This window comes from Zeus faber (genome assembly GCF_960531495.2).
Source record: "Zeus faber genome assembly, chromosome: 12".
In the NCBI taxonomy this organism is placed as follows: domain Eukaryota; kingdom Metazoa; phylum Chordata; class Actinopteri; order Zeiformes; family Zeidae; genus Zeus; species Zeus faber.
The window spans coordinates 17,990,928-18,017,928 of NC_137196.1; the positions used below are offsets into that span (position 1 = coordinate 17,990,928).

At 42.5% G+C, this 27,001-nt stretch overlaps 3 protein-coding genes across 3 annotated transcripts; all 3 read right to left on the reverse strand.

The window, feature by feature from the left end:
• Positions 1 to 1,333: 1,333 nt before the first annotated feature.
• calr3b (calreticulin 3b) lies at positions 1,334 to 5,127 on the reverse strand. Its single transcript, XM_080011398.1, has 9 exons — positions 4,914 to 5,127; positions 4,368 to 4,469; positions 3,835 to 4,038; positions 3,602 to 3,696; positions 3,296 to 3,505; positions 2,875 to 2,988; positions 2,623 to 2,766; positions 2,450 to 2,542; positions 1,334 to 2,346 (listed from the first exon to the last, which is right to left on the reverse strand). Exons 1-9 carry the CDS (start codon positions 4,999 to 5,001, stop codon positions 2,131 to 2,133), a joined length of 1,266 nt encoding a protein of 421 aa, XP_079867524.1. The 5' UTR covers positions 5,002 to 5,127; the 3' UTR covers positions 1,334 to 2,130.
• A 4,908-nt stretch (positions 5,128 to 10,035) lies between these two features.
• LOC307237929 (retinal homeobox protein Rx1-like) lies at positions 10,036 to 13,165 on the reverse strand (the record flags this gene model as incomplete). Its single annotated transcript, XM_080010733.1, has 3 exons — positions 10,036 to 10,473; positions 10,654 to 10,910; positions 12,886 to 13,165. The coding sequence occupies 3 exons, from the start codon at positions 13,163 to 13,165 to the stop codon at positions 10,036 to 10,038; spliced, it is 975 nt and encodes a 324-aa protein (XP_079866859.1).
• Positions 13,166 to 19,737: 6,572 nt separating this feature from the next.
• cplx4c (complexin 4c) lies at positions 19,738 to 24,454 on the reverse strand (the record flags this gene model as incomplete). Its single annotated transcript, XM_080011208.1, has 3 exons — positions 19,738 to 19,956; positions 21,114 to 21,201; positions 24,288 to 24,454. The coding sequence occupies 3 exons, from the start codon at positions 24,452 to 24,454 to the stop codon at positions 19,738 to 19,740; spliced, it is 474 nt and encodes a 157-aa protein (XP_079867334.1).
• Between the last annotated feature and the right edge of the window lie 2,547 nt (positions 24,455 to 27,001).

The window sequence follows — 27,001 nt, forward strand, 5'->3', positions numbered from 1 at the left end:
GCTGCGCCGCCGAGACAATTTCAGTTGTAAACAACGGCGATGGGTGAAAATGAACTTAAAAAAAAAAAAAAAAAAAAAAAAAAATGAACTCCAGTTAAAAATTGAAGTTACTCAAAGACGATCGCGTTGGGTTTCCTGGCGTCTATATTTGGCGTCATCGGGTGGCCATAATAAGTAACTACACCAATATTATTCCTTTCGTTGTCGCTGTATACCGTATTAGCAAGTCGAAAATTGAAAGGATTGTGGAATCTTGAATTATATATTTTAGTTTAAGACCTGCAGACAATTTTATTATGTGTTAGCCAAGGAAGTTGTTGTTGTTTTTTACTATTATTCTCCTTGGCATCTTTCGGGCTAAAGGTGTCTGGAACAGGACAACTGCGGTACCCGAGGAGGTTGAGGTCTAGTTAGAACACCTGGCGTTCACGTTTCATGCATATGGATCCACATTCGGAGCAGGGGTTAGTGGAAAAAACGATGACATTTGTGTGCTCTGTGACATCATCATCCAAGTCGTTACATATGTGCAGGTTGTGGCTCCGGATGCACGTTTGCGTCGTGCGGCCGGTGTGGTGTAGACTCCATCGCTCTGTACGTGTGTAGTGCACACTGCACCTGTCTGGGTGTCTGTTTATCGTCTTACCAGCTAGATGTGGGTGGGATCGTTCATTGATATTTTATCTCTTTTGCACTTTTGTAAATAAAGGCATTCTGTTCGCATCTAACCCCGTGTCCCTCCTTACTCTGCGGGATTTGAGGAAGTAGCAACATACAAACTTTGAGAGTCCACGATGCGTTTCATGTACTCGGAACGCATCGCAAAAACTAGAACTCGGAAAATAATAATCACAGAAAGACGTCAACCCCTTTCGGGATTCGAAAAACTCATGAGATACAAACTGTAGGAGTCCATAATGTGTTTCATGGAATCTTAACCGATCAGAAAACTTAAGACACTGTAAACTACAAATAACCCACAGAAAGTTGTCACCGTGTCATCGATGCCCCATGCGGCATCACAGTGAGTTATACCAACGACAAACTCTGATTTACAGCCAATAAGCAGACCGTTGCTTTTTGAAACTTGGTCACAGAACCTGGTCAATTGTAATACACACCTAAAACTACCAAACTGGAGCGCCTGCAGCGTTTGATTTATTTCAAGCCTTCAGATTGAATCGACCTCAAGGCTTTACTTAATACCTGCTTATACTCATGTTCAATAATATATTATAGAAGATCTTTAAATAGAGTGAAGATTCCTCATGGATTTCACATTTTTTGCAGCCCAGTGCGATGCTTACCATATCAGGTCATAAAATGCAATTAGTTGGTTTAGAAAATCTTTTAATAAAAACTTTGGTTTCGATAGCATTCTGTCCCACAAAACTGGTGTGATTCTATTGGCATACCACACAAGGAACACAGTACTGACCCATGATGTCAAGAATGAAACGAGAATCAACCACAAACCCACCACATAAAAATAAAAAGACCAGTTGAGTTGTGTACACTTTAAAGCAGAAAATTAAATTTCTTGAGGAAAAAAATTAATGAAAAATATGGATTGAGAAAATAAATGTTTGTGTGTGTGTGTGTTGGGGGTGAATAAGGCACATTAAAACATTTAGTCTCAAATGTTTAATCCTTTCCCAAGCAGATCTAGATTTGTAAAGAGAAAAAAAATAAAAAATAAAAAAAATCCTACATTTACCTTTCATTCATTATGTTCAGTGGTCACCGGTCAAATTAATTAATATTGAATAAATTCAGAGCATGTCAGCACTGGCTCGCACCTTTTTGAAAATGAGCAAATGAATTTGTATTAATGTGTTGTGGCTGTAAACAGTAAAATGGTGGATGGCGACCATTTAATCAACCTATTCTAGAAGGGGCACAAGATGGACTTTGATTTATGCACGACATTCATATTTCAACAATTTAGAAGCATGAGAACAGCATCATTTCCAAATGGATTTTAGAAGAATTACAAGTCCAGTAACACCCATTTGGCCCCGTTCAGTGAGTTTGAGGCCCCAGTGGGGCCATGTCCAGTTTTCAGGAAATGGATGCATAGCAGCCATGATACTCCTGGTACATTAAGGACAGTGCGTCTGTCTTAGCTTCTTAGAGCTCGTCTTTCAGCTTGGCCTCCTCCTCTTCTGAGAGGCCTTCTTCCGGAGCATCCTCCTCCTCCTCTTCCTCCTCCTCATCGTCGTCGTCATCTTCATCCTCGTCCTCTTCTTCACCCTCATTGACCTCGGTGTCCTGTTCTTTGTTTTTCTCTTCTTCCTCTTTTTGTTTCTGCTCGTCTTGCTCCTGTTTCATCTTCTTCTCGGGTTCCTGCGGGGAAAGTGCAGAACGTTTGGAGAGTTGACTCTAATATTCTATTCAGGTTTAAATGGACGACACAACTGTATGACTCTAATCTTGCAAAAATGCTAACCTTTGTGAGGCCCCAGGTCCCCATTGCAATGTCTTCTGCTTCTTTCACATCGTCCGTAATCAGGAAGTTGTCAAAAATTGTGCCCGATTTCACCTGTGGGGAAAATAATGAGTTAGATTTAATACCAACCTTAGAAACAGAAGCAACATAAGGTAAAAGGAATGTTTGCTCACCTGCCACAGATCAAGGCCCAAAACAGCAATGTTGTCAAACTTGTAAATGGTCGCATCGGCGCTGTACTCTGGATTGTCGATCTCCGGGTGCACCCACACGCCTTTGTAGTCAGGGTTGTCGATCTGCTTGGGTTTCCATTCGCCCTGCAGAGCAGCGTTTAATCAAAAGATTAAAAACAACCACAAGGAACATTGAAAATATTGATTGGGCACTGCGTATCATTCCAAAAAACAAGCTTCAAAGCAGGCTACCTTGTACTCTGGGTTGGGGATCATGGCTGGCTCCCATTCTCCGTCCATGTCCTCATCCCAGTCATCAGGCTTCTTGGCGTCGGGATCGGGGATGTTCTCAGGTTTGGTCCAGTCCTGCGGCGGAAATAAATATTAGGTTTAAAAAGTCAAGTTAAAATCCCAACACTGAGTAGGCGGAAAGCAAATTAGTAAACATGAGACATAACATTCTAAGCTTGCTATTGGCCAACAGTTTGACAGGTCAACATTGTGGGCAAATAAGACCATATCAAGGTTAAAGGACAGGACACTGGTTGAAAAGACAGTATGTTCAGAGAACTTTTGACAAGCAAAAAAAGAACAAGCAAGAATTGCTGCGTAGTTAATCACTGATATAAAACATTTCAAATGTTAAGAGTAAACATCGTGATGGGTCACAGACCTCTGGCTTAGTGTCGTCAGCATCGTCAATCTTGGCACGGTCGTCCCAGTCGTCGGGCTTCTTGGCCTCCGGGTCTTTGATGGTTTTGGCGGGCAGTAAGTCCCAGTCCTCCTCCAGACTTCCAGACTCCACCTTCTCGTTGTCGATTCTCACCTCATAGGTCTGGTCCGGATTCAGGATCAAGGTGTACATGTGGGTCAGCTCATCGTCCTGGAGGAAGAGAAAGGAAGCATTTAGGATGAGTTGTGTCATGTTGTGTCATGTACAGTTTCTTTTTGGAAGATTAGTTCAGAATCTTGTAGTTACCTTGCACTTGACCTCCTTCTTGATGAGATGATTCTTGCCCTTGTAATTGAAGATGACATGGACCTTCTTAGTGCTGTAGCCGCAGATATCCGGGCCTGCGTAAGATGAAAAACCAAATAAACAGCAATACATTTAATGCAATTCAAAGTTAAATACAGTGTTTTTCTGTGACCAATCAGAACCTGTTGACTAATCGAGCACAAATTGAGGTTCAGTTCTTACTCGAAACTTACCAAACATGATGTAATACTGAGAGTCTCCGTGCATGTCAGCCTGATCCAGGTCTGCGGGGAAGACCTTCACGTAGCCGCCGCCACAGTCAATCTTTTGCTCGTGCTTGACAGAAAACTGGATGACCAGAGTCTTGCCCTCGTTGCTGAACGGCTCAAAACGGGCAGATGCGGCATAGAACCGGGCATCCTGGCTCGTCTGCAGACCTGGCAATTGGCAAGAAGCGCTTTACAGTGCATGCCTCAGATCCACCCAGTCACAAACACATCGATGGCGACGGCCGCCGCTCAGGGGGCACACCTACTCATTGAGAGCAGTGAGAGGTTCAGCGTCTTGCTCAAGGACACTTCAACGAGCTACCAGGAAGAGCCGGGGGCCCGAACCAGGAACTCTTGATACCATCGCCACAATATAAGCCTCAATGTGATTGTGTTGTGTAATATGTCTTAATCACCCCCACTTGTCATTAGTGAATGGGACTATTAGATGGAGTGGGAACACCATTACATTTAACACATCTGGAGCAGAAACATACCTTTGTCTTTCTCGGCATCCCCGTAGAAGTTTCCAGCAGTCAGTTTCCATTCTCCATAGTCAGACTTGTGTTTGGAGTTCATCCAACGACTTCTCCATTCGTCTTAATAGGGGAAAAAAAATATATATATATAAATAAATAAATAAATAAATAAATAAATAAATAAATAGATAAATAAATAAATGTGAATGGTTGTCAACTACAAACTACAGCAGTCGATTCGCTCCGTTATTGAAGACGTGAATCTGCTAAATTACCTCCTCAACGCTAGAAAGTCCAGGTATGTTGCATTGACGTTTGGCAACCAAACGTATATAAACCCGGTCACTCATTCATAGCTAGCCTTGCGGTGCGGGTTAAAGTCGGGTCAGAAAACTGGTTTGAGGTGTTACCGATCTACCGACAAAAACGGACCCCAATCGGTTATTCGCGTCAGCAAGTTGCATCTGCATTTGCAAGTTAGCCTCCCGTCCGTGAAGCCAGCGTTCCAGCGACGCCAGTGTGATTCCACAACGAACAAAGTAAGAATTCCGCGGCCCAACTTACCTCCATCGAGGAACTCTTCCCTAAAATAGACCTTGGCGTGGACGCCGCACAGCGTCAGCAGTACGGTGAGTAACCCTAGAACCTGCATCTTTATTTTTTTTTGTTGTTGTTGTTGTTGTTTGTTCGTTTTTTTGTTGTTTTTTTTTTGTAGTTTGATATCGCTTCGCAGCCGCCGGCCCCGTGCGCCAGAACAATCCGCGAAGCAGGAAGCGACGAGGAATTTAGAGTGGCCGGAGCGAACAGATGTCTCCCTCCGATTGGCCGAGAGCACGGCACGCCTCGGCCAATCGCGGTGGACCACGAAGGGGGATTCCTTCGGCCGCTGATCCCGGGTCAGCGGCGCCGCGCCGGGCTCCCCGTGCTGCGTTCGCGGGAGCCTCGGAAACCGGTAAGTTCTCAGTCGGTCGTGCCGAGCGCCTACGAGTGCGGGTGCGCGCAACTCCCAGTTCTTCTGTGCGGGGACACACGGAGGTCCGCAATACATATATATATATATATATATACATATATATATATATATATATATATATATATATATATATATATATATATATATATACATATATTTTTTTAACAGAAGATGAATGTTGTCGGGTAGTCGAGTGCGATGTGTTTCACATAAAACAAAACCAAAAACGAAACCACGGGAACTTTGTTGTGACGCGCCATCATTCTACTTATTCTACCTGTTTCCACTTATTCTAGTGGAAAATGCGCGTTTATTTTTCCCCGATTTGTCGGCTTAATGCAGGCAGCAGCGTTCATTACATGACATTTACATGACATTACATTACATTTACATTTTACATTTAGTCATTTAGCAGACGCTTTTATCCAGAGCGACTTACAAGGGAGAATAACATTCAAGCTACATTGCGACAGAGATTAGTGTAGCAATAAATACCGCTGGGTAGTTCTAAGTAATTGCTTCATACATTATTTGATGTCAATTTTGCATATGGTATGTATTTATATTTAATACATTATAAGGTATCACCGCATCGACACGACCACTGACCTTGTAGATAAACTGGCAAATCAAACCAAAATAATAATAAGATCATTCGTGGCGGCTAAACGCGACATGACGGCACCGAGTCACCGACAGGGGGCGCCGAAACGCAGATCGTTGACTTTGCGGGAACTGTTTGCCTTTCAGTGACGTGTGACCAGGGTTCAAGTCACCCCCCCCCCCCCCCCCCCCCACCCTGTCCCCTTGCGCACTACCCTTTCCAGTTAATTCAACAACGCATGTTTGCGTTGCTCTGCACATTTCCGTGAACGCCAGTCAGAGGGCCAGCCACAGCAGAGATCTGACCGCCCCTCCAAAGGGAGAGCAACGTGGAAGAAGACGAGCAACCGGCGCCAGCCGTCAAACACCCCTCCCCCACCCCACACCCCCAGCCCCAGCCCCCAACTGCTGCACAGTTATGTCAAGGGGGGGGGGGTTGTCCCCTTTGAAACGCGTTCTTAATCAAACCCAATTAATTCCGCTCATTTCCCTTATTATTTGCACCGTGGACCACGTCTTGCTGCTCCGGCCTGTTGAACTGGAGGCCACGCTTGGCCGGGCAAAATGGTGCGCGCGATTAATCACTGGTGCAAAATGTTTCCTTTAAACTCTCTAAAATACCTTCGGTAGACTTGATCGATAAATGCAAAATGAAAAAAATAAGAAGTCTGTTTTTTCCATGATACGATTACACTGATTTATGCATTTGGTAGGCAAATTAGGAATAATATATGAATTGCAAAAATGTTTATGTTATAACCAATGAACAACAACACAGAAATTACAGAATATAGTCGCCATTACAAATGGATAGTTATATTTAGTTAATACGTGTCATGGTGCTGGAACCAGGAGGTCAAATTTCACACTCCCGTTTCTCTTTTTTGAAACTCATTTTGGTGTGGTACCTACATTTGCTTTACAAAGTGATTTTGAACCTTAATCATAATCTGTCGTCCATTTGTTACATTTAAGATTTGTTAATTGTTAATCTGTCTTTCTGTCTAATTGTTGATGGTGAGTTTATGTACAGTATATATGTGAACCGCTGTCCCTGGCAAAAGTGATATACAGTGAATAATAATAATAATAATAATAATAATAATAATACTATTGATAATAATTACAATAATTACAATAATAATAATAATAATAATAATAATAATAATAATAATAACAACAATAATAATATATGTAGATCAAGACAGGTCTCAGCTTGTTGAAGTGCATTGAAGTTCCCTAAAACCATCAGCCTTCCTCTAATGTCGGCGATCTGGCATTTGAGTTGGTGGAGCAGTTTAAAAGCGTAGCTGAGGTCGGGAAACGAGGACAGGATGTTCACGACTGAAAGACTAATCTTTCTGCACAATGACCTTGGAACCTCACGTCCAGCCTAAATATGTGGTCGGTGCAGGTAAGCCCACCACGATGTCCTGCGCTTGTGACGGAGCCGCCTCCAATCAATCGCTTCTGGGAGTGAAGGAATAATGCCAGAAAGAAGCTGCAAGGATTAAAAATGGGGCTTATTAAAAAATCACCCCATCAGGTGGACACTCAATATCAATATCGTCAATAATAACATTTCGCTAGTGTAAAGCAAGCCTTCCCATTGATGCACCATCTGCCTGTGTATATACTACCATGTTCAAGGTGAATAACAACCACATGCAAACACTTCTAGAATTCTAGCAATAGTAATTTCTTTAATATTCCCATACACTCCCATCAAACAACACTTAACGTATCATATGAACGTGCATCAAATATAACTCTTTAAAACTGTGAACTTACTTTTTTTCAAGAATAAAACCACGACCAGGGAATTTTCAGTGGGGTTTCTTTTCCCCCACTCCACTTCCTCCAGCCTGACCATTTCAAACTTTGCTCCTCACAGCTTCACATATTAGAAAGTATAAAAAAACCCACATTTTCGTTCGCAGCACTCGGGCCACACAGGCAGGCGGGCGGAGGACAATAATAGCATCAGGACCGGCGGCCCCCGCGGCTCCGCAGCCAAGGCCTCCTGACACCCCCGGTGGGGCCTGATGGAGTGGACTCTCATCTGCCTAACGGCCTGGCAGCGCTCCACGGGCTGGAGCCGCACAACAGGTCTCCCCCTCCGTCACGACTCACATTGGGCTATTGTACCCCGGCACTCATTAACAACATTAAGTCACGGCGCTGTATGTGTGAAATGAAAAATCCACCCTGAAGATCCACAGTCACGGCATTTGTCTAAAGTATCTTTATTGTTACACGTTTCTGCACATGCAGGACGAAATATCAAAATCTAGAGATGTGTGGACATAACGCGGTGGCGATATGGAAGGACTGGGCGAACAAATAGTTCAACCTAATGAACCGCGTAGGGATAACCGGGTCTTCAGTTCCTTTTTTCGTGTCTTTGGCTTTTCCACCTGGGATTTAGGGAGGAAAATCACAGAAAACTCAACACACAACACAAAGTGTTTGCATTATCATTTCCCATAGGCCGTAATGGGTATATTATGTCCAGAATCAATTAGGATGAACGGTGTTGTTCTGTACAGCACATTCCCTGTACACACACTCAGGTTATATTGTTATATTTCCAGATCTCATCCCAGGTCAGGGGGATTTCATTCGGTCAATATGAGTATTCCATTAATATGACAAATCAAACTCTGTTTTTTCTTTGTACTCATTATCATCTGTCTCACTCCCCTCCTCAGATAAATTCAATTTCAAGGGTCTATGTTTGTTTTGTTCCCTGTTATTTCCTCCGTACGAGGGGAAAACCATAGCTGTGATCCGATCGTTAAGTCAATCAGTGCTACTTCTTCCTAAATGTAGGCTGGAATGCAGCACCTAGTAAACCCCCCCCTCCACACACACACACCCCAAATCCATTTTAACGACGGTTAATATTTATTGAAAATGCCGCAAGGAGTATCATTTAGTGATAAAACAGTGAGTGAACAACATTCATGCACTTGATTCAACAGGAAACCTCTAACCAAGTTATGAATTAGGTTTTGGGGACGTCTGAGGGCATTCTGTTGAAGGTTGAGAACCCGGGGTTAATCGCTTTAAAACCAGTAATTAGGTGTTAAGGGGTATGCTTGTCTGCTCAAATTAGCCTCCGAGGGGGATTTTTCCTCTGTGACTTCTTCACATATCCCCTCCATCAGGCTGGAAAGCGGGGGGATATTCTTTTATTTTTTATTTAAGACATACTCAAATATCACAGTTCAGACATATTATCATCTTACACACTGTTCAAACTTCAATCAAAATCAGGCTCACTTTATACAGAAGAGAAAACTTGTTCCCCAGCCGTTTTAATTCTGAATTGATTTTTTTTTTTTAATAAAACACACGTGTTCCTTTCAACTTTCTCGTTTTGAGAGGAGTGAGCGTGGAGGTAAGCCGTTTCACCGACCAGCACCAACTTTCCTTAATTCATTATAGAGCTACATTAGCAAGGTGGCTGGACGGTCCTTTAGGGGCGGCATTTTAAGGGGGCAGGGATCGCAGCTCGCGTTAAAGGCTGCAACGCATCTCAATTGAAAAAAGAAGTCCGTCCCACGTGTTCCTACTGACGACGTTAAAAGTATGTATCGATCAGATATCTTCTGATATAAAAAAAAAAAATCTCTTTACATTGACCACATGCTCTACTTATCTTGTTATATTCCGGGTGTATTATGTACATATGTCTGCAATAAATTCAACAAAGATCATATATCAAAAACGAGTCACCATAGTCATCTCAGGTGGGGGAAACATAACTCCATAGAGGAATATCTCTTCTCTAACCAACCCCGTCCCATAAACCTCAAATACTACATATATATCATATACGAGACAGGGTAAGGTCCGCGGGGGAAAAAAAAAAAGTCTAGCAGTGAAAATCCATTACAAAATATCGTGAATTAAAACCACCGTTCACTACTTCGTTTATTTCGTCAGTTTCTCATCATCATCACCGTCCTCCAAAAAAAAAGCCAGTTATTTGGTGCCGTGCCTCTTCTTCTTCGCCGCCGCGAGGTCAAACCCCGGACACCGAAATCAGTTTGTAAACATGAACTTGGAGCAGCATCAAATCCTTCCCAGACGTCGGCCGTCGGGTCACATGTGTTGCCACGTTTTATCCATCGACTGAATGTGCTCTTTGGCCTTCATTCTCAGCGCCGCGATGCTTGAACTCCTCTCGTCCTCCATGGGGTACTTATCGTTGAAGCTGGGCGGGCACTGGTAGGGCGGCGGGGGCATGGACTGCATGCCCTGGACCATGCCGGCGGGGCCGTTGAGGAAGCCGTGGCTGGAGTAGGCCGGCTGCAGGCCCTGCGGCGAGCCCATGTAGCCCGGGATGGCGTGCATGGGCGTGGTGCCGGAGATGGACGAGGTGAGCCAGGGGTCCAGGGGCATGGCGTTGGTCATGGGCCCAACGCTGGACGGCATGGGGGGGCGGCTGAAGGAGAGCATGGGCGAGTCGTGGAGCTTCACGGCGCTGGTGTCCATCTTCTCCTGACGCCTCCACTTGGCCCGGCGGTTCTGGAACCAAACCTAGAATAGAGGCGGAGGCAGGGAGACGGAATGAGATTTTACTGTGGAACAGCTTTTGATCTCCTACAGAGCATCCTAGGGGGCAGTCAGGTGGTCTTCTGGGAGTTTCTGACAGAGCCTAGTAGTGGTTGAAGCCTCTCGCTTACTCTACATCTGGTCAGGCCGTGGGCGAGTCTTTACCTGAACGCGGACCTCAGGGAGGTTGACCTTCATCGCTAGCTCCTCCCGGCTGTAGACGTCCGGGTAGTGGGACTTCTCGAAGGCCCTCTCCAGCTCATGGAGCTGATATGTGGTGAAGGTGGTGCGGTTCCTCCTGTGCTTCTTTTTGGGGTGGTCTTCCTCTTCGGCGGGCTCCGGAGACTCCTCATCGTGGTTCTCGTCCTTCTCAAGCTTGCCTATGTCTCCGTCACACTTGTCGCTGGAGAAAAGGTCTGATTCTGGAACAGAAAAACAAACAAACTTGAATATTGAAACAGTATTGAGACAATTGATTGGGAGGACAACGTAATCCTCCATAAGATCTCTGTATTATATGTTAACCTCTTCATTCACTGACTTTCAGAGGACACTTTCGTTATGCAGATCTAATGCTGAATGAACTTTTTGTGAATTTGTGAACTGATTCTGCAAAAGACTGATTATTTTAGTTGCATGTTGTTTTTGGCCTTTGTACTCATTTTATATTAAAGACACATGTCATAATGTCTTGTCTAAGGCAATAGCAAAAAGTGTATAACAGCCACAGCCCTTCCAGTTGAAGGCAAGCGCTTCCCTTCACCGCTCCGCCTCGGTTGTCCATCACGTAGAGTGAGACGGGTGGAAGGGGACAATGTCTTATGTCAGAACATTTCGGAAGCTGTCAGGGAGAGTCCTACCTGCCCGAGGGAAGAGTCTAGGTACGAGACAGTTGTCAGCATGGTTTAGAAAGATGGCGGATATCAACAAACTAAGCGGCCATAGGGGGGCTGCAACCTGTTCCCCTGCACTGAAGGGTATATTTTCATTCTAAACAAAAAAAAACGACCGTCATTAAAGCGAGGCGATGACTAGAAAAAAAAATATTCTTTCTGTTTTGGCTACCTCGAGAGCTCAGAAGTAGTATGTTCATGTTAGAGGCGCAATGTCTGGAGAGTATAACGGAGAGCAGAAGGGTCCCCCCTTTCCGCATTCAAGAAAAGAGCAGGAACAAGCCGGGTCGGGGGCAGGAAACAGCCGAGCAATGGACGTGACTGTGTGGTCAACACAATGGAGCATGTTTTGGAGATCTCAAGCACTCAGGAACCAGCAGCGTCAACGTCTTCCTGGATACAATTGTACACTGGTTGCTTTCCAGTTATATCTACATATATACGGCCGCATCGACAACGACGGCCCCGGCGGTCTCGTCGCGCCTACACCTGCCTACGTGACCGAAACTGAACTGAACGTCTTTAAAGAGAAGCCCGAGGGAGGGAGCAGGTAAGCCCACCAGGGGGTCGGCAACAGAATTGCGTCCTGCTCCAAATGACATCACATCTTTCACTGAAATCTCTTCTTGCGGTAATCCAACCAAGACAGATGCCACCAGTTAAAGCTGTAAGTCCCCGCCCCCCCTCTAATCTAACACGGGACTTCAGGAGCCTCCTGGAAGATCCAAATCCAGATTGTCCATTTCAAACTTAAAAAAAAAAGGGACGGACGAAACGCTAATGAACCATGTGTGTCCTAGACCAAAGCTCATTAACTGTGGCGAATTGAGTTTAGGGACGATGCTCCATTGGTTTGGAAAAAGGACGGCAGGCTGGAAAAGCAGTGTCTTCGTGTTGTATTATGGTTATTGTGGGTTGTTTTTTTTGTGTGTTTCTGTCTGCGCAGGCAATGGAGCCAGTCACGCATAACGTTTTCACAGTGTGGCCACGGGGCAAAACAAGAACAGAAGTCCATCGGGACGGCATTACAGTCTGCAGGAATTATAATTTTGAGGACTGTGTCGGTTCAGCTTTTCATGGTAGCTCCATAACCAACTCCCACTGGCTCCATGACATTCAAAGAGGGCAATATATCCCATAGGCACCCACAGATTGAATGCCTCACATATACAAACGATATATAAATTCAGCGCATTTGTGCGTTTGGTTATTCAATCTATCTCCCAAACCTGCTTCCGTCAACAATCCCAAAAATAATAAATCCTGAAAAGGCAGGCCTGGTGGAGGGGGTTCTGCTTGGCTGGTCCCGGTTTTACACAAAAATCCATTTGTTATGCACTAGTTTGTCGCCTTTGAGACATATTCCTTGGCCTTCGCCGTCTTAAGAAGACGTGAAGAGGATTACATTACCAAAAAAAGTTGTTTGATTTCAGCTTTTAGTTAGTTTGTCTGTCAAGGCGTTTTAGCATTGCCCTTGTACCAAGTCTTTTCTCGGGGGACTCACCGTGGTACGCGGAGTCGTGCGTGCCGTCTCCCAGGCTGGAAAGATGTCCGTACGGAGCGGAGGGAATCTGCTTCTCTGAGACTTGGTTGTTATCTCCACTGGAATGGTTTTGGTCTTCTCCCGCTTGTTGGAGCAACGACTCCTGGTCCTTACTGAAGCCGAGGATCACGTCGATACTGTGCACCCGGCCTCCGCCGCTCGACCCTGCACCTTTCACCATGTCATAGTTGTCTAGGCAACTATCGTCCATTATTCCGAGGGTATCCATTGACAAATGCATCCGAGCCCCTTGATACAATCTTTCCCTTCAGTGCTTTCCCCAAAACAAAGACGCTGGATGGGGCGGAGGGCGGCCGTCCCAGAGAGCGGCGGCCTCCTCTCGTACGGGTTGGGACGGCTTTGTGCGAGGCCTGTTTGGAAAGCTCCGAATTCTTCCAGGAGCACTTCAGCGGGGTCTCAATCTATTGTTTCTACCGATGAAAAGGACGAATCGCGAGGCTCTCGGGTCATATTCTGCATGGAGAAAGTGAGAACACGCGTATTAAAAACAACACTTCTGAGAAATGTTTTTTTTTTTTACTTTGAGGGTTTGACTGTACAGTCGGTAATATAAATAAAAGTTAGTACCCTTTTTGAGTTGAATAGTTGTGTAAAAAGTAATTACTGTATGTATTCTCATGGAGATTCACCTATATGGAAAAACTAGGCTAACTTGTATAAAGGACACCAAGAAAGAGACCATATTCTATACTGATATTTAATTTAATTAATATGATTCATATAAAGTCCAGGCGTGAGCATTATTTTGCAAAGACAATATGAACTCATCGGTGTAAATGGCTGAATTTAGCAACTCAACACCTGGTTGTATTGAGTTGCTGTCAAATTAATTTTTTTATTGGATAAAACAGCCAATTATGTTTTTATCAACGACAATCCACACAACAGTTAATCAATAAACAGTTTATGAATGTGCAAAAAGTGCGAGAAAAATCATCTTTTGATTAAAAAAAAAAAAACACTCGATTGAGATCTTTCACATTATCAACCCGGTTTAGCAAAATACATTCTCCATGAACAACTATTCCATGAACTGATGGACGAAAAAGCACGGATGTTCAGTGAGGGTGGATAACATTGAAACTCACTCACCTCCTGGTCGCCGCAAGGGTCGAGGCACCACACATGTTGACTCTCCCCTGCAAAGTGGACAAATGACAGCGGAGACACTTCCGACAGCCGCCGTAAGAACTTGTTACTCCCCCGTTAAGCTCCCGAAAATCCCCTGCACACAAGTGAGCAAAGGCATCGTCGTCGGGACCCCCTCGTCCAACGACCACATGGAATGTCTCAGCGGACAAAACTCTCCTTAACCTCACGGGACATCCCCCCCCCCCCAAAAAAAAGCCCCCCGAAATAAAAAGGGAATGGAAGTAAAACCAAAAAAGAGTTTAAGAGGTTTATTAATTGGAATCCTTCCCCTTTAAGAATGATTGGCAGTTGTTTTCTGGTCAAGTAATTGCTCCAAATGTGCCCTGCATTCAGACCACAGAGGGAGGCCATTGCTAATGAAGCCTTAACAAAACTTTCTTTCAAAAAATCTATTGTCTGGAAGATAATGGCTCGTACTGAGAGTTTTCACTAATCCCTTCATTATGGACAATGCAACGGGGGAAAAAGACACAGAGATGTACTTTAACCAGAATGGCCGCACACAGTAAAGGCTTGTGTTTAGCAAAAATAAGCTTTCATTCGAGCACATCCTTCCTCGCAAACACCTTTTATAATTTGAAGTGGTCGGAGAAAATCAAACAAGCACTTAAAGGCTTGGTTGCCGGCTTGGAATTTTTATGAACCATTTTTTGTAGGAAATTGCTAATTAGTACGTTTGTTATTGATATGGAAAGCTTCAGAATAATTTTCTCCGTCTGATTTCCTGTGTTGACTGTGCTTTGCATATTTGGACAAAGGTATTTTGACTGAGGTTAAGTACGGAAATTGGGGTGAAATTAAGCATGTAGGATTTGTTCGATCTAATTAATTAATTATTTTTTTGATTATTTTTTTGATTAAAAAAAATCTATAGATAGAAACAAACAAACAAACAAACAAACAAACAAACAAATAAATAAATAAATAAATATCTACATTCACACATACATGCATACATACATACAAACATACATACATGCATGCATGCATGCATACATACATACATACATACATACATACATACATACATACAGGCATACAGGCATGCATGCATACATACATACAGGCATACAGGCATGCATACATACATACATACATACATACATACATACATACATACAGGCATACAGGCATACATGCATGCATGCATACATAGCTACATACATACATGAATAACCTGACATAAGTAACATAAGTAAGTCAACTGAAGTTGACATAAACTAGAATATGGAAATTGGACACATATTGGTGCAGGAGGTTTTCCACCGCCGTGTCCATCGCTGCCCTAATTCAACAAATGAACCTGCACATATTGTCTGACCCTGCGCATTTGGAGGAGGCGGTGGAGCTGCAGGTATGGAGCGTTCTTTATTCTGCAGCTTCGCAGGTTTGCCGTGTGCCAGCTGGCACGCTACGAGCCGCGGCAGCTAAGTGTCACAGAGATCAACCCCATCCTTAATAAGCCTAAAGTCTTCACTGGAGATTTCCTCTGACCTCAACTCATTTATCTCAATCTAAATGTGGCCGTTTCTCGCCACCTCTAAACAGAAAACCCAAGGTGGAGGAAAAAGCAGTGAAGATTAACCGTCTGCTTCCAGAAAACATTTATGTAGTGTGCAAGTAATGCTTCATATATGGAAAACTGAAATAAGTACTTTAACGATGAAATCAGTTATTACAATCCTCATTTAATCAATGTCATCATAAGTAATCTTTTTTTTTTTTTTTGGAAAATCACAATTTCCATCCGAGCCAAGCGAATTACGCCGAGCTGCGGAAGTGAGTGAGTGAGCTGAGGTGCGTCCAGAAACCAAACAAAAAAAAAAAAATTTGAACGTAACGAAAATGATGACGTTAATTCGACTTTTATTTTGAAAGCACCACTGACGCTCCTTCCATCCGCTCAGGACCGTCACCGGTGCCGACGCTTCTGGGTCTAAATGGACCGGGAACCGCCTCCGCTTGGTGAGGTGGATCGAGGCTTGCGGCCAGCGGGTTAACTCACTCGGACTTGACGGCATTTCTGGTTGTCTAAATAATTTCAGAAGGAAGCTACCGACCGCCAAGCCCATTACTTTTGTCCTATTGGATAAGAAGCTTTGCGGCAGAATAAAATAAATGACTTACCAGGCGTACGTTTAACCTCTTGCCTCTATGCAATTGTCGTGACCTGTTGACCTTGCGAGTTCTGTTCATGTACACGTCACATCTTATCTTCTTCTGATCCAAAACACATTATGCATATCAAACGACTTTTAACGTGTAAAAACTCAGCGTAAGTTGCCTTATCAGGGTGATAGCTTCGGACAGATGTGTGCCAACGGTCTTAGGGGTGGATGTTGATTCCTGCCAGCTAATGAGCTGACTAGTCGGCCGTTCAGGTGACCAATTACCTTGTGAAGATCAGGTAAGAGATCCTAGGGCCAAGCCAGGTCTGTCGAGAAGACTCTTCCCCAGATACAACAGTGCCTTACGTTATCTACGCAGTGTGTTTACTCCTTTGATGGACGGCTCTCGGCTCCTCACGCGGGTTCTGACTACATACAAACATAAAGTGTGTGCATGAGGAAAACTATCGGGTTTAATGTTCATTACAGAGCGGATGTGAACGTATGCTTATTATATTTTTGAGGTATTACTGAAAGCAGGCTTTATTGTCGGAGTTGGGACAGATCCCAGGCCACTTAGCCATAGATAAAAGTATAATTAAAATGTATTTAAATTAACCAGAGATAAAAGTATAATAAAAATGTATTTAAATTAACCAGAGTTAAAAGTATAAATTTAAATGTATTTTAATTAACCAGAGTTAAAAATATAATTAAAATGTATTTGAATTAACCAGAGTTAAAGGTATAATTAAAATGTATTTGAATTAACCAGAGTTAAAATTATAAATAAAATCTATTTTAATTTACCAGAGTTAAAAGTGTAATTAAAATGTAGTTTAATTAACCAGAGTTAAAAGTATAATTAAAATGTATTTAAATTAACCAGAGTTAAAAGTATAATTAAAATGTATTTTAATAAACCAGAGTTAAAAGTATAGTTAAAATGTATTTTAATTAACCAGAGTTAAAAGTATAGTTAAAATGTATTTTAATTAACCAGAGTTAAAAGTATAGTTAAAATGTATTTTAATTAACCAGAGATAAAAGTATAATTATAATGTATTATTATAGAAAACAACATTGACATTCCCTGTTAAACATAAAATGCACTTAAATATGCAATGATTGGTGATTAATGACAATGTCCAATGATTGGAGGTCAATTTAAAGAAGCACTGTGTAAAAAAAGACACCTAGTTACATGATGAAAAAATAAAAAATAAAATAAAAAATAAAAATAAAATTTAAATTAAAATAAAAAAATAAAATTAAAGTCTTTAATTAAAAAGAAAGAGGCACTGTGTTAGATGTTTTCATTTTGGGCCTCTAGCTGTTAAAGTTTTCAACAAATTGTACTTATTTTAAGTCGCTTTTGGACAAAAGTGTCTCCTAAATGACATAGTGTAATCAGTAAAAAACATTAAAGTGCAGTACATTTCTCAGTTTACCTAATATTTTACTAAGCGTTGAAATGTGTTCTATATACAGAGGAAAAATAATAATTGATAGAACAAAATGATGGTTTAAATTAATAATGGTAAATGAGTCTCAGTAAACTCTCTGTTTTCTAGTTTATCCTGAAGTAAATCTAAATTCCAACAAACAGTGAATGCACTCATTGGACTGATTGGACGCGTCAGCAGGGAGGCTAAAATGATAAATCTATGGCAATTTAAGGTTGTTTACTCACTACTTGACTTTTGTCCAAAGTCACTTTCAACAAGTACACGTAAACAGCTAGAAGGCCAAAACCAGAAAATATTACACCGTGCTCCTTGAAGAAAAAACACTAAATATTTTATCAAAATGAATTTTTTTAATATTTTTCTCTTATTTCTATAATTTTTCTATTAAATATTGGAGAATCTCCAATCAATATATAAGTGAGAATTATGTCCATGTGTAAATGTAAATGATTACATTTTTTAATAAACATCCACTTTTCATTTCAGAGCATCTTTCAGATACACATCTTTCCATCAGCAGGGTCTCTAGTTTAAATCCAAGCCCCGACCATTTCCGGCCGGTTCGATTATGGGATGGATTGCGTCACAGGAGCCATGGAGAGCTCTGGATGCGGCGGGCCACGTGTCTAATGAAGTAAACTTGACGGCATGGGTGAACGATGTTAATAATCATTGCAATCACCTAAATATATTAAGGCTGCCCCTCTCCGGTCGTTTCCCCATTATCCTAATTGAGTGCAAATTGGTTAAGATGGCGCAGCGCAGCTATCAAGCCTCTTAGTTTTATCAAATGACAATTTAATCCGCTGGGATCCTATTAGGAAGAAAGCAGCTCAGGCCTGAAGGAGCTGTGTCAGCTTACAGGGGGAAAGGGGGTTGAGGAACAGCGTGAGGAAGAGGAGGAGGAAGGAAAGGGAGGATAAGAAAAGAAAAGATGACGGGGGGACGCGGCGTGTGATCAGGCACCGGCGAGGGAAAAGGAGGAAATATGACGCGCATGGCTCCAACTCGGACGGCGCTTCCGCCCTCTCTTCCGCTCTCATTTCTGGTCGGAGTGGATGGCCGTCCAAATGTTTGGCGGTGTCCAGTGACCTAGTTCCTGCGCTAATCTGTCCACCTTGAAGACCTGGAGTTTATTTTGTGGACGTTGACTCATAGGAGATGGAGAATGAGAAAAATACGTTGGGGTTTGTTTTCAAAAAATGACATCCTTTTACTGAAGATTTTACTCATCCCTTGAGTTCCATAAATTAATAACAAGAAATAAAAGCAGAAAATTGTTTTGTTTGTTTTTAATTCAAATTTTCGGCATAATAACCATTTAGAATGGAACTAGAGTATAGTTAAAAATAAAAGAGAATATGAAATCTAAATTCCACGGCAAACAGTGACACGAATAACTCTGGCTTTAAATTTGTTTGAATGAACTAATATAGGCCATTGAATTTTTCTTGTGTCATAAAATGAGATGAAATACAAAAAATTTAAAATAAATTAAAATAATACAAAATAATATGATCAAATTTGTATAAATTATTGTGTATTGTATTGTACATAACTTGTACATAACTTGCCTGATGACCTTATTCCATTTGCGGAGGGTCTGCGTTTGTTTGATTATCATTTAATCCCATGCTTTCGGCCTCATTAGGAGAGACAAAACCCTTTGAAACATTTAGGTACTTTATCTTTTAATCTTGTGGTTTGTCACAACAGCCATCAGGGAGTAAACCCTCACCCACCCGCCACTCAGAGCAGATTAGGCCGGGCCTTGCACGACCAGGGCCTGTTTGGACGAAAATTCACACTCCCTCCAATGATTAAGAAAATATTATCTGACCAAAAGAATGATGCTTTCCTAACAGATGCTTTCATGAAAATTCCCAATTCCTTCCCTTGAATTTTCCAGAAGGGGTTTCTTGAAGAGTTTAAAAAAAAAAAAAAAAAAAAAAAAAGATAAACATATTTTTAAAAAGCAGGTGATTTTTTTTTTCCTCTGCAAAACTAAGCGTAAATGCACAGAATCGAGGAGATTTCAGTTCGTGGTGACGGTTCAGGGTGGGTCACATGACGGCGCACTTCTCCTCCGCCGCCTGCTTCACCTCCGTCATGGTGGCCTGGGCTTTGGTTTTCAGAGCGTCCACGTCCATGCTTTGAAGTTTCCCGAGGAAGGTGTTGTTGATCTCCTCCTCCTCCTCGTCCTCCTCCACCATCTTGGCCAGGTCCTCCGGGAGGTCGACGTCATCCCCGGCCATCTGAACCGTGGCGTCGTCTTGAGCGCTCTGGAAGGAAGGAAACGCTTGAATTCACCGACCAATACCAACAACAGTAAAAATGATAATGATAATGAGCAAAATTGGCACCAAGGCCTGGGTAGAAATGGGAGGCTGCCGATATGCATGCAATAGCATCTACAGTAGCATGTGTTGTTTATCACAAGAGGTATATCATTGGTAACATCAATTGCTTCATTGCAAATCATCTGTCAAACTTTTATTATTGAATAGATACGATTGTAAAATTATTTTCTTGAGAAAAAAAACTGGAAATTTTCCTCTGTTTTTGCAAGCAAAGAGCAGGATAACAGAACTAAAAGAAGAAGAAGAAGAATAATCTTTTATTGTCACGCAACACACCACACTACAACACATGCACACACACACACACATGCACATGCTTTGGGTAGTGGCCAGTGAAATGAGGCCTCTGCATTTAACCCATCCTGGCTTGTCCTGACTCCGGGGGGGGGCAGCCAGGAGCAGTGGGCAGCATTCGTCAACGCGCCCAGGGACCTGGTACCAAGTGTCCATCGCTGGTCCGACGATGATGTGTGCAAGTTTTTTTGGTGGGGGTCCTTACTTACGTTAGGTGGAGGAAACCCCATGTGAGCACGGGGAGAACATGCAAAAAAGGCTCCTATTTGGGAGATAACCCGTCGGAGCACGGTGCCAACAGCGCCCCCAAGCAGGAATCGAACCCAGGACCTTCTTGCTGTGAGGCAGCAGTGCAATGCACTGCTAATAACTAACTCTCTTACTGGAGCACGTGGCACTATCATTCTGAACTGAAATTGATTATTGATTATTTTTAGGATTGTTTTTTTTTTTAATTGTATTTTGCCTTTTTTTTCTACTTTTTTTATTACTTTTCATTGCCCATTTGTTCTTTCATTGTGGTGTTGCTGCTGCAATGTCCATTTCATCCATCCATCTATCTATGTATCTATCTATGTATCTACCTATCTATCTATCTATCTATCTATCTATCTATCTATCTCTCTATCTATCTATCTATCTATCTATCTATCTATCTATCTATCTATCTATCTATCTATCTATCTATCTATCTATCTATCTGTCTGTCTGTCTGTCTGTCTGTCTGTCTGACTGACGTTCTGTCTGTCTGTCTGTCTGTCTATCTATCCATCTATCAATGTTACCTCTGGAAGTCTGTATTTGTCCCTCAGTGCCACTCTCAGATTTGCCCGCTCAGCTTTCTTTGTGGCAAACTCCTTATCGCGTTCAATCCTGTGCAGGAAACAAACAATCAGAGCAATGAAATGAGACAAAAGTCAAGGAGGCCGAAATGCCGAACGTCCCAGCAGGTTCACACGCTACCCTTTGAAATGATATCACAGCTTTAGATAGATGTGTTTATGTCAAAATCTGGGGGCGAACAGACGGGCGGTGCATTAAGGGGTTAACGGGAGGGGGCGTGGGGGCAGGTGGCTGCATGTAAAGCTTGAAGATAAATCTTGGAAACAATGTTTTGTTTTTTAACACTAAGGTTGTTAGCCAGGGCAAACATCATGCAGCAGGAGGTGTTGATCCGAGTCAACAGCACCGTATCACCCTGCCCCACCAAATATCGAATTACACTAATGAACTCATCGGACCATTTTGATTGGTTCAAAGGTGCCCGGCAACACGACCAGGTGGTTCTTCCCCCCGGGTTAAATGAAATGTAAGCGCTGCTTACTGCAATTTCAGACGTGAAGCTGGATCCAAGTTATTTTTTTCTTTTTGAAATTCACCAGGTTGCAACATTTAACTAGGTGTATATTACATAGGTATATCATTATGTATTTATACTGTGCATCTGTATATATTGGACTATGCATTGGACTATACTTAGTGCTTTGCCAGCTGACTCCCACTGTCATTCTGGTATAGGGGGAAAAAAAAACGCCCTGTCTTGTCTGTATTTTTTAACCCAATCACAATCCTCTTGGGCGGCGCTAAGCCCCGGATGCAGCGACGGTGCCCTTGCAAAATAGTGTCGGGTGTGAACTGGTTTTGGTGGAAGCTTTTGCACGTGGGGAGGCGAGCCCTGGCATTAAAATACCTAAATCCCTGCAAAAAAAACAACAAAAAAACAAAACAAAAAAACAAAACGCCACATAAAACATTGAAAGACGTATGTTGACTATACGATACGACTTTTACGAGTAAAAAAGACAAACATCACTTGATCGTCGGTGAAACCGGCCTGTAAGCTCTGGAGGAGGTCACTGGACTCGTCAAAACCACAGACAATTTAATAGCTGTATGTGGCTCTTGCAGAACCTTATTGAACCGATATCACAGAAGCTCGTGCGGAACTAATCTGGCATAGCCCGACCTGTCTCCACACTTTGTTTTGTTTCACGTAGCGGCGCGGGAGTTTGAAAATGAGTTTGAGAACGCCGACTGAAATAATCGCCCAACGGCAGGCTTTACACCAACCACCTGCATGGGGTGAGTCAGACTAGACTATACTGTATGTGGAACTATATTGCTGAACTCTGAGCTAACTGAGAGCTCATTCTACTCAGGATGCCATTCCCCGGCAAAAAGTTTAAAAGCCCGGAGTGGCTTTCTACAACGTTCTTTCCTGGCGGCCTCCATCTTTCCTACTCAAGGCCAATCTCCATATTTGCATAAATCCTCTAAGTCTACTTTGGAGACTCTTCCTGTACCAGATTACTGCGGCTGGTAACTCTCTTTGCCAAACCCATTCACCTTAAATTCCCGCACACCTACTGTGCAGCAACCTTTCGCCATGCAACTTATTCATTAGTTGCACGGTCCATGGTTGCATGGAGTATTTACGTGTCAATAATGCACTTCTAATAAAGTACATCACTTTATATCACTTGGGGTCAGTTTTGGAACAACCAAAAATGAACTATGATTGAGGAGCAGACAGAAATACTGTTGCAGACATTTGTACAATTACTTTTATTTAAATTAATTTCATACGGATTCATTTTTACAACTTGAATAAAATCATAGTAGCTTATTGCAAATATTCTTGATTAAAATACACAGTAATTACTTCTGCATTTTTCAGCATACAGTAGTTGATTTGAAGGCTGTGTGTGTGCGTGTGTGTGTGTGTGTGTGTGTGTGTGTGTGTGTGTGTGTGTGTGTGTGTGTGTGTGTGTGTGTGTGTGTGTGTGTGTGAGTGTGTGTGTGTGTCTGTGTCTGTGTCTGTGTGTCTGTGTTTACAGTGCACAGTTAAAGAGATGTGTTTAATGGCGGCTCCTGGATCCGAGCCCTGACAAGTTATTATGCACATACTCTAATCTCCCGCTCAGGCTAATTTGAGATCCCAGCAAAACAAATCCTCACCTAAACCAACCCTCTTAGAGATGCTTCCTTCCATTGATGTCACATTGGCGTCACAGGAAGCCACGCAAGAAGTCATTTGCATACTCAACCACGTCTACTCAAATTTTCCCCTCAAACCGAAGTGAATTGTTTGAGTAGTCCCTAATCTGTTCAACTGGCCAGCAACAGTCACACCTTTTTAATTTGATCCTAAAATCTAACAAAAAATATCCCCCCCCCCCCCCCCCCCCCACACAAAATAAGACATTGGGTTTGTTAGCTCTTAGAACCATAATGTAATTATTTATTTCATTTTAGTCGTTTATATTATAATAAACGGTAAAACTGCAAAAATGCTCCAGAGTTAGCCCAAAAGGCTCATTTTCATCTGCTGTCCCTGGCCCTGATGGTAAAAGCCAAGCCAAACAAAATAATAATAATAATAATAATAATAATAATAATAATAATAATAATAATAATAATAATAATAATAAACAAATTGAATTATTTAATAATAATTAAATTAATGAATATGAAAAATTCTAATTCTAATTCTAATTGAATCAAATCAAAATAAAATATAAATTCTAATTCTAACTGTATATGAGTGGCAACAATAATTTTGTCCAATAATATCCCCATCTCTTTGTCCCATCTCTTTCCAGGCACAGGATGATTGGTAAACCCGGGGAATACTTGTTAAATATCATTTTGAATATTTTTTTTATTTTGTATCTTGGTTTGTCTGGGTGTTTATGTTTTAAGATAAAGTGCTTTGGACAGGCATCCCAGGGGCCTACTTTACGCAGGGCTAATCACACCTACTAATCCCTTGTTATGATACCAGTAGCGTCTTCATATGGCAGCTTGCTATTCTACTCATGCAATAAAGACTCAAACACTAACATTATCCATTTGTGTGGACAGTGAGTTGTGTTGTGGTTGTGTTTCGTAAAATCTTTCAATTAGGCCTGTGGTCATTGCAGCTACATGGATGGTAAACTCGAAGCTCTTCTGCTCACCTCTCCTCCACCAGCTGCTTCTGGTACTCCTCAAACTCCTCCCTGGACATGCCTTTGGACTCAGCGGTCTCCTTCCCATCGTCTCCTGCTTTGCTGCCCTCTTGAATTCCTCCACCGGTGAAATTGCTCAACTTATCTCCTATCATCTGCTTCATGAGGAACGCCATGGCTCGGTTCCGTTAGATTTGGTGTAGCCTTCACAGGTGGTGACTGACCGCTGGAAAGGTTCCGCCACAATCTCCAAAAGCACGATCTCCAAAAATCCAAAGGACAACTCCTGTAGCGGTTAACCCAGCTGCTCTGAGATCATATTTAGAAAGGACTGTGTCTGCTACTGCAACTTTCCAGCGTGAGACCCCTGGCCATTGTCCGTCAGGGTGATAATATGTGTATCGAGGCATTGTGGCTGGAGTAAAACCGCTCAAAAGATTAACTCATAATTGGCCGACAACTGACTATGAAGACACCTTTCACCTTGCTGCAAGGGCCGGCAGGACATGGGCCCTGGGGATATAGGCCACTGGCTATCAAGCTATCTAACCCTGCACTCTGACATTTTACCATAGTTCCTAAACTGGTTAAATGTTTCCAAGTTAAAAGCAGGGTGCAAAGCTATGGGCTATTTACAATGTACCACGATTCCTGTCCCCTGCGTCGGTGTCATTTTGTTATCATAGGCCTCGGCCAAAGCATTTCGGAACCTGCCACAATAAACCTTGTGAGCCCCCGTTACTGACCCATCACCCTCACGACTTATACCTGTAGTAAGCCTTGTGAATAGCCTTGTGGGTCTTTTTTCATCAACAGTTGACTTTTTCAGTGTGAGGGCAGGGTAAGGGTTTTATTACATTGGGTAGGCCTATGTGGGGAGTAAGGGTATATCATTCAAGGTCTTTGGCATACGATTAAAACACAGCTTATGCACTTTAGATAGGGGTGGCAAATCTATTTCTTACCATATCAAATAAATAAAAATAATCATACACACTGAATTATTTTCCCTAAATATAAAATTTGAACCCATGTATGGGAATATACATACGATAGTTACTTTCTCATTTGCTGTCTCTGTCTGTTTCTAACTGTGGCAGATCTAGTTGACAAATGGTCATAGTTACTAGACTGTACAATGTCAAGAGATGTTGTTGACCTACTCAACAACATGTGCATGATAAATATTTCAGTAGGTGTCCTAGCACATCACACAGGTATCCTTCTACTTTTTATCGACAGAGACAACTTCAGAAGAGGATCGGATTGAGTCAGACCTTCTGTCTTTTGGGTGTAGGTCAAACCAGGACTCTTTTGACCTGAATAGTATGAGATGAGAAGCCCATTCCGCCGTATCTCTTAGCACGGTTTTAAATAAACCGTGACTATCCCCGACAGGCCCCCTAGGGTTAAGAGGCTTGGCACCATCAACCTCGTTTTCCATTCAAGGCGGAGCGGGTTCGGGTCCAATGCTTCCCCTTCCTCTGAGCCCTCTGGTTTGCGGCACGATAAGCTTGAAGGATTTAAGGCCATGTCATGAGACTGCATCTGGTTAAATTATTCCCATTCCCTTATGGACGTTTGTTAAAGTGTGAAGCTTGCTTTTTACCCATGTGTTGGCTCGCAAGGCACGTCTCCAATAAAATTGTCCCGTGCAGCTATTCGCGGCTTACCATGTCCTCCAAACCAAAACATACATACTGTAAAAACAGTATAGATATTATCAATAAGTAGATCAGATAGTTAATATGTTGTTTCTGTATAATGTTTACCAGGCTTAACACTGTCTGGCCTGCCTTTGTGCTTACCTATGCAGATTGCCCAATTTGGGTGGAGCCAGCACAGGAATAAAAGCAACTAATTTAGCAATACTTTCCGATCACGATAAATGGACCGCGTTTATATAGCGCTTTCCTGGTCTTGCGACTACTCAAAGCGCTCTACAAAACGTGTCTCACATTCAACCATTCACACACAGTTAGGGGTTAAGGGTCATGCTCAAGGACACTTCAGCATACCAGGAGGAGCTGGGGATCGGAGCAACCTTCCGACAACCTGCCGTACCTCCCAAGCTGCTGTTCTCCTGGTCAATCATCTTGTGCTCGCTAGCTGATAGTTCAAAAATGTATAAGAATTAATAAACATTTGGGTATTTTTTCTTTACCACAGAAGACAATAGAGTAAGACACTGTGGCAGTTTCATCACACGGTACCGAGCCACAGACAACGGGGTTGTAGAGACCAGTTTATTGTAGAGAGTGGGCTAGTTGGAATAAGCCCAGGAGCAGATAGACATGTGTCATGACACAGGCTCCTCTCTCCTGAGTGAGTGTGGGGATGGGGGTTTTACCTGTTGCTCGTTGGACCGACCAACGAGCAACAGGTAGGCAGCCACTCTGATCCTGGGACCCAATTACCTAGACCCAGGACAGGTGTGGCTGCTCAAACCACACCATCCCCACACCACAGACACATTGAAACAGATACCTCATCTTCAATAACGCATGGCATCAACAACTGAAAGGTCGACGGTCAATGTCACCTTGAAAGATATTCTCTGATCAATAGAGCGGTAATAATTTTGTCGATTGGTCAGAAATTAACAGTATTACACAGAAAATTGGGGGAGGAGGAACGGAAGGTATTTGGAAATGTATGGGAAAAATGTAAAACGTCACCTAACATGTTCTTCTGGTCAATATAATATACAGCATATTCTTTTA

What these genes read in the sequence shown, in the direction of transcription:
- calr3b (XM_080011398.1), bottom strand. Translation starts at nt 5,001, where the DNA reads ATGCAGGTTCTAGGGTTACTCACCGTACTGCTGACGCTGTGCGGCGTC. An exon ending in GGAAGAGTTCCTCGATGGAG is followed by an intron (nt 4,470 to 4,913) that starts GTAAGTTGGGCC and finishes TCCCCTATTAAG; the next exon opens with ACGAATGGAGAAGTCGTTGG. An exon ending in TCAGTATTACATCATGTTTG is followed by an intron (nt 3,697 to 3,834) that starts GTAAGTTTCGAG and finishes CATCTTACGCAG; the next exon opens with GCCCGGATATCTGCGGCTAC.